Consider the following 7,837-nt stretch of genomic DNA (forward strand, 5'->3'; position numbering starts at 1 on the left):
TGTCTTGATTTGTTTGAGACAGGGATTCTCTGTGTAACAATCCTGGCTGTCATAGAACTCCTTTGTAGGCCAGGCTGGCCTCGAACTCACGGAGATCTGCCTGCTTCTGCTTCTTAAGTGCTGGGATTAAAGGCATTTACTAAAACCACACAAAGACTACAGATATTTAAATCTCTGTCTCTTGTCAGGCAAAGAAGGGTGGGGAAAGTCTGCATGAGCTCTTTTGCAAGCAGTTACAAAGAGGGCTCACAATCTCAAAAGATATTGGTTCCAATTGTCATGCATTCTCTGGGTGGATTATGGTATTGAGAAATATTCTGCCTTTCTCAAGAATACAAAGATCCCCATTGCCAACCAACTGCTCAACACCTTAGCATAAGAGTTCCAATAATCATTAGACATAAAGTTGTACTTTTAAATGTTAGTTGGGAAGAAAGCAATGCATACAGTTTTATATAATTCTAAAAAAAATAATTCTGTACAATGCACAAAAAATTGTATCATAATTATTTAATTTATTTGACAAAACCAAGTCCACTTTTAAACACTCCAAATTGTTCCTCTGGGTAGTTCTACAGTTTCCTATAACTCAGTACTTAGCTGTGTTAGTGTTCTAAAGCCAAGGAAATCCCCATTTTGTTGTTATAAACAACAGAGATAACATTGAAAGGGAACCTCCTAGGTATCCAGATGCACGCAATCCTTAAACAGTGCTGGTTATCACTCCTTTCTCCTGTTGATCAGAACATAGACTCTAAACTCAAGGACCCCCACATGTTAAAAATGATAAAGAATGATATGGTAAGTCAGGCTACAATCCACCATCAAGGACAAATGTCAGTGTAGAGAGAGTCTGTTAACTTATTATTGTCAAGTTGTTTGCATCTGTGAGGTTTTGGGGGGCTTTTTCTTCATTCAAACTTTTGTTTATGTTTTTAAAGGTAGTTGTGTCAAACATGCATGACAAAGCCTCGTGTGTTGAGGACTTGTTCTTTGGATGCAGGTAGTTTTGTGAGGTTGTAGAAGCTTTGAGACATGGAGCCTACCCAGTAGGGTTGGGTCTTTCAAGGCATTCATGCCACGTGTATACTTCCTAACTTAATTCTTTCTGTTGTATCTTGTTTGGTTCCAATTGAGGTGAGCAGCTTTCTCTACTGTAACTCCAGCATGTTATTTTGGTCTTGGTTCAGTCCCAAATTGCTCCAACTAAAAATCAGGGGCTGAAACTTTGGGAGTCGTCCAATAAAAACCAACCTCCTCATGTTTAAGTGTTTTCTTCAGGAGTTTCCCAGGGTTGGAAACGCTGGTTAATACAAGTCGTGCAATAGAGACACATACATACTGTTAAGTCTTCTCTCAAGTGGGTCGCTCGTTGACGTGTCACAGTATCGCGCCAGGATTCTCGCATTTGCTGCAGCCGCGGGACTCCAACTCTATGAGGCAAGAAAGAAGAGGAAAATCCGGAAACCAACTGAAATTAGCATTCACCAACTTTGAAAAATACAGGGCTTGTAACACCTTCTCTTGGAGAAACTGACCTCTTGCATAGTTTCGTTTGGATTAAACAATCTAGAAGGAACACAAAGGAGATAAATGTGCACTTCCTTTTAGATTCCTGGGAAACTGCAAGTTCATAGTTAGCTCATAACATTCAGATCACAGCACATTTCTTAGAGTATGGCTGAATAATTTCAGAAAGGCAGATCAATAATTAGAAAGCTATCCCAATAATTGCTCAGCTACTTTGCTGTTGCTTGGTTAGTCTGTGTCAACTTGAGACAAACTAGAATCACCTGTAAAGAGAGAACCTTACCTGAGGGAGTGCTTCCATCATCTTGGCCCGTGAGCAAGTCATTGGGGAGCCTTTCTTGATTAATAATGGATAACTTCTAATATGTGATCCTGTGTGCCATCAGAAAGCAGGCTGGGGAAACCATGAAAGGTAAACCAGTAAGAGGCTTTCTTCTATGGCTTCTGCTTCATTCCATGGCCTGTCTTTTCTCAATGACATGTTGTGATCTGGAGTTCTAGGCCAGATAACCTCTTTCCCCCACATGTTCCTTTGGGTCAGTGTTTTTTATCACAGGACAGAGAAACAAGCGAGTACAAGCATGTCATTTTAGCCCTTTGAGTCTCAGTTGCTGTAAAGATGATGTCTAGGTCATGCCCAAAGTTTTATACAGAGACTTAGTGTGATGATCCGTACACCAAAGTTGTCCTATTCTGAGTCTCACTGTATGCGCTCGGCAAACAAATTATCTCTGTGAAAAAAGCAGTTACCCATCTCTGCCTCAAATTATGACGAAAACGAAGGAGCAGTTGATGTCACCTGAACCTATTACTGTGTTTTTCCTATTCTTCCTTGCAGCAGCTAAAATCAGGCAGTAATGCTGTCTCTATATGTGAGGTAAGAGGAAGCACAGAGTTTTAAAGCTTTGAAGGATCACACGATAGAGAATGTGAGCCAATGAACCTCGTGGGCTCATAACGCTTCATGTCGGGATAAGGATAGTAGGTACTAAGGTGAAACATTTTATTACATGCAGCTCAGAAACAGCTGGGTGGGAGTAGCTGTGACATCCTGAAAAATCTCACTACCAGCATTTTCACAGTCTGCCCCTGTGACACGCTGTCAATCACAATTACAGTGTTTTAACCACGGACTTTTGAGTTAAATCCTCTAAAAATGTAAGGACATCTACAATTGTTTTGAACTCAGTTTCCTCTGCGTCTGTGTTTGGGTTTGCTGTGATGAGCAGATTTTTAGTAATAAACCAAGGCCCCTGGACTTTATAGCAATGTAGGGAACGACATTAGCATTATTGCAAACCCTCTTCAGAGTAGAGGCCAATCTGCTTCAAGTTTGGGGAATGATTAACTGTGTGCGTATACTACCATCTAGTGGCTTCTTCATAGAATTACTCTTCAGATTGACTTAGCTCAAAACAGGACTTCCCATACTTCAAGTAAGAAAGATTCCTTTTTCATTTCTGTGTCTAACTGAGCAACTTGAGAAGACCAAAATAATAACTTTTTTTGCAATAAGACTTCTCAATCCAGAGGCCTTCTTAGCTGTAGTTATTTTTTTTTCATTTTGGGTGAAAAGAATTTGGATAACTTAAAATAACTAAGATCAAGGTCCCTGGGGGATGGATAACCCTTTTACAATAAGGAATTGGAATAAGGTAGATTATATTTGAGACTCTTTAAAATGTTTTCAACTGTAGGTGGAAACTTAATAAAGTAGTTTAAGAAATTATAAGACTCCCTTTTCTGAAGCACAGTAGATTTGAACTCACATATGATTGGCTGAAGAACATTTATTAGCAGTAACAAATGCCACTTTTAATATTAAACTAACACGAACACCTACTGATGTTTTTAAAATTGTGTTGTTTCTCAAGTAATACTGTTAGTTTTTAAAGTGGTCCAGAGATGAATTTTCAAAACCCACATCTCCCGTCTCCTGTTGCTCATCCTCCATCATTTACAAGAGGCTACTGTTGATCCCGATCAGCTTCTAGAACAGCGGTTCTCAACCTTCCTAAGGCTGTCACACTTTAATATTGGTCCTCTTGTTGTGGTTACCCCCAAACATAAAATTATTGTGTTACTACTTCATAACTGTAATTTGGTACTGTTCTGAATCATAATGTAAATATCTGATACGAGGAAATCTGATTTATGAAGCACAGGTGAAGGATTGCTTTTCTAGGGCCTGCCCTCTATCAGAACTTTATTCTTGAATGTCCTGGGTCCAAGGATACTGGACGAGGTCCCTAAAGTTCTCTTGTCATAGAACCCACCAGATTTTGCACTGCAAAGCCAGGCTCCTAAATTTCCATGGAGTTCACAGTAAAATTCGCTAGTAGATTTTCTTTTTGAATGTTTGTTTAACTAGTGTGTGTGTGTGGGGGGGGCTCAACTAGCTTTGAATTTGGACATCCCGATTCTAAAATAAATGTCACATGTCTGAAGGTGCCCAGGAGTGCAGATGGGCTGAGTCAGATTGTGGCTCTATCCTGTAGCAAGGATGACTCTGGAGAAGTTATTTATATTTGCTTGAACTCAGTTTCTCCTCCTGTTATGTCATAAATTTGCTGTGATGATCAAGCATTTGGCATGGTCACAGTTCACAGGACTATATATAACAATGTAGTGAGCACCGTCAGTGTCTCTGCCATCCCTGGTGATGATGTACTTTGGACTTACCATCTTCAGCATGTTCTTGGCAGGTGGAGACACTTTCCTCCTGAAAGCATTGTGCGCATTGACAATTTCTTCTTGTGGATCGGTTTGTGATTCTGTGATCAGTTTATTATAGAGAGCTCTATGACGTTTGTGGTGCTAACAGAAAATTATTAGTTAGTGTCACATCAATTAGAACTTACAGTGAATAAACAATAATGTTCAGAGTTCAGGAACTATTAATAGGCATGCTTCAAGGATTTCTAAGTTCTCGTCTTGAAAACAGTATAAAACTATGCTGTTCCTAGAGATTTTTTCACACTTCAAGTCCTATAGACGTTCTTGTTATTGGCCATGGTTTGACACTACTTGTTCACTGACTTAGCTCTTTCTCCATACAGCAACTAAAAGCAGTACCTATACTCCCCAGATGAACCATGTTGTGCACTTACACCATTGTCAAAGTGAGCGTGTGTGTAAGAACCAAAACTGAGAGTGTATTTTGAGAGTGTGGCTAAGTATTCTTTTCACTTTCCGGCTCTATATCGTTTTGTTTATATGTAAGATCACCAGTGTCTGCAAGCACATCAATTAAAAAGTATAAGTGAAATTCACTCAATTTGCAGCTTAGAATGCGTAACTCTTTTTTTATAAAAGTTATTCCTTTTATTTTCTAATTAAATAATAAAGAAAAATGTTTTCCAAAGAGCCTATATTAGTATAAGTAGTCACAAAGGGTATCTTTTTATATGTGTGGTTTATAACACACATACTTCAGACATTTTTTTTATCAGTTATTAAAAATAATGCTGTATAATTTGAGTGCTATGTTTCTTTCTTGGCTACAACAGGACTATTGAGATAAGTTTAGGAATGGTCAGAATCCAGAATTGTCATTTGGGTCAAGAGAAGACATCTCTGTGTAATGCAGACACTACCTCCTTTCTCAGGAGCCTACTTACAAAATGTGTTCCTCTCTCATTGCAATCAGCTATGGTCTACAACAAAGAAAGGTCTGGAGACTCACAAGAATCCACAAATATCATTAAAATATTCCGTATTCCCTTCATCAGTTTATTTTAATGAAACATATAACATTTGCCTCTTTCGGGTCACCTCCAAACATTTGAAACCTCTAAAATAAATGAATAAAGCAATGTCTATTTTTCTGATATTTTGTTTCATTTTCTTTTATGGCAATTGACCCTCTGTAATAGTTTGAATGTCACTGACTCCCATAAGCCCAAACTTAGTGGCACTATTAAGAAGTGTGGCTTTATTTTAGTAGGTATGGCCTTGTTGGAGGAAGTGTGTCACTGTGGGGGTGAGCGACATTGTCATCCTTTTGTAGTTCTGTGGTTGAACTCAGGACATCACACATGGAGGTAAATATTCTATCACTGAGCTATATCACTAGCACTGAAGTATTATTTTTATAAGCAATCAGATCCAGACAACATATTCCATTGCTGAGTCTCTCACACATCTTTGTAATTGTACTTCTCAGTTTCATTTTTAATTTTGATGTGTAGCATTCTCAGAATCACAAATGATAAAAGCTCAGTTGAAGACATGATTATCTGGGAGAAAAAGTGACAATCGCAGTTCTTTTTAGTTTATTTTCTTCTAGTTAGTCTTGGAAAGGTGGGTAAATTGCAAAGAAGTTCTTATCTATGCTTCCATCATTTCCTTCCTCCATCTCTCCTTCTCTTTTACTTTTTTTTTGCTGCCTGCCTTTCTATATTCACTTTTTCTTTTTATTATTTTTGAGAAAGAACATAGACTTGGGCCCAAGGAGTGAAAGTGAGGGCTGAACTTTAAGATTCTAGTCATGTAAATATGACTTTTTGCTTAGTCCTTCTATTCTTTGGTTCCATCCTTGATCTATTAAAAAAAAAAAGAACATTTTTTAGCTTCATATTATGTGAAATAGGTGAATAACTAAAGAAACCTTCTCATAGCAATATATATAACAACATTTCATAGACGGTTTGTTTGGTAACCTTATCTAAAATATAGTTCTGTAATATACAATCTTCACATACTCTGATACCCGGAGCCAGAACAGGAACAAAGACAGTAGCAGCCACAGTAGCAGCAAACAAGAAGTATTTCACCATCATTCCTGGAAAGATAAATAAAAGAGATTTAGATTATTCTCAGGGTTTGGAACAGTATTTTCTCAGAAACCTTGAACCACTCTTGAACCACTTTATACACATTGCTTTTTTTTTTAATTAGACCCGAGGAAAAAAAAATCTTAATGTTATATCTTAGCATAGGAGACGATTCAAAAAATAATACACAACTGATTTGAATGATATGGAGTCAAACATGTAAACTTCTTCACTCCCAGACTCTGAATATGGTCAACTCTATGTTAATAGGCAATTAAGGTAGCGGATGGGATTTAGGTTGCTAACCAACAAACTGAAGAGATCATCCCATGTTGTATTCATTTGTTAAATTAATCCCAGAGCTGCTTAATTGTAAAAGGAAAAAGTCAAGAGACAACTTCAGTAGCAGAGCACAAGATGAGTTTGTCAGTCATACCTTGTTTGGAAGACCACACAGCAGGGAGGTGATACTGCCACTACTAATGTGTGTGTGTGTGTGTGTAATTTAAAGATATTCTGTACAATTCTGTCACTTTGCTAAGGCTAATGGTCGTTGTGCCTTAAATCAGTACTAATGGATCTCTGCTCTGATCTGATACAGAGAATTAATTCTAAGATGTGATGCATATGTGTTTTAAGAGTGTGATGACACTTTTTTCTTGCAACCAATTAAATTTATTTCTGAGAACATACTATTTATCTTTTACAGAAATTTCGATTTCTGAAAAGCAACTTCACCAATCTTTGAAGAATCAAACGGTGAAGAGGAGCATTTATTCCAGTCACGTAGTTGTTCTGTCATTGCTCTCAGATGTCCCATGTCCACCAAAAGCATGCTTAATTGAGCCATGCCATAAAAAAATAAAATCAAAAAAATCTAATCTTTTTCTGCCTTTTCATCCATGTACACCAAAAGCATGCTTAATTGAGCAATACCATAAAAACATAAAATCAAAAAAATCTAATCTTTGTCTGCCTTTTCATCCACCCCACTTCCTTAATCTCTATTTTCTCCAAAGTTTAACACATCCTCACAATCAACCATGTACACATAAGAAGACCTGGGGACCCACAAGACAAAAGGAAGGCCTAAAACAATTAGCTCTGAAGATACTCAGCCCAGGCCGGTGAGACAATGCAACACATATGCTAAGGAGAGAGCAGCCATTCTATTATCTGGCAGTGCCAACCAGCTCCACCACCAACAGCTGTTTCTTATCTGAACAGAACAGTAGGTCAGCCAGTACCGTGCACTGTAACAGCTTACTCTTCCCCTCTCTCCTACTCCCATTCTCGCTCTATCTCTGGTTCTCCTTTTCTTTTCTTCCCTTTTCTCTTCCTTCCTTCCTTTTCCATGCTTCCCCTTTTCCATGCCCAGTCATCTTAGTGTTACATCTCCCAAGACCTAAGGACAGACTGCATTTGTGACATCTACTACACATCTTTCTCTCCTCTCTTTATTTTGTCATTAACACAAATCTCCAAGATATCCACCCCATATTTTCTTTCCTTCTATTATTCCTTTGTCCATG

The 7,837-nt window shown here is 38.1% G+C and overlaps 1 protein-coding gene across 1 annotated transcript in view; it reads right to left on the minus strand.

The window, feature by feature from the left end:
- Crisp1 (cysteine rich secretory protein 1) overlaps positions 1 to 7,140 on the minus strand; it is an 18,622-nt gene extending 11,482 nt beyond the window's left edge. The window contains exons 1-4 of the mRNA XM_005369572.1: positions 7,044 to 7,140; positions 6,234 to 6,313; positions 4,213 to 4,347; positions 1,343 to 1,433 (exon numbers count right to left, since the gene is read on the minus strand). Coding sequence (XP_005369629.1) covers positions 1,343 to 1,433; positions 4,213 to 4,347; positions 6,234 to 6,313; positions 7,044 to 7,140 — 403 coding nt within the window. The remainder of the gene's footprint in view (positions 1 to 1,342; positions 1,434 to 4,212; positions 4,348 to 6,233; positions 6,314 to 7,043) is intronic.
- Between the last annotated feature and the right edge of the window lie 697 nt (positions 7,141 to 7,837).

Source organism: Microtus ochrogaster, unplaced genomic scaffold, assembly GCF_000317375.1.
Source record: "Microtus ochrogaster isolate Prairie Vole_2 unplaced genomic scaffold, MicOch1.0 UNK52, whole genome shotgun sequence".
In the NCBI taxonomy this organism is placed as follows: domain Eukaryota; kingdom Metazoa; phylum Chordata; class Mammalia; order Rodentia; family Cricetidae; genus Microtus; species Microtus ochrogaster.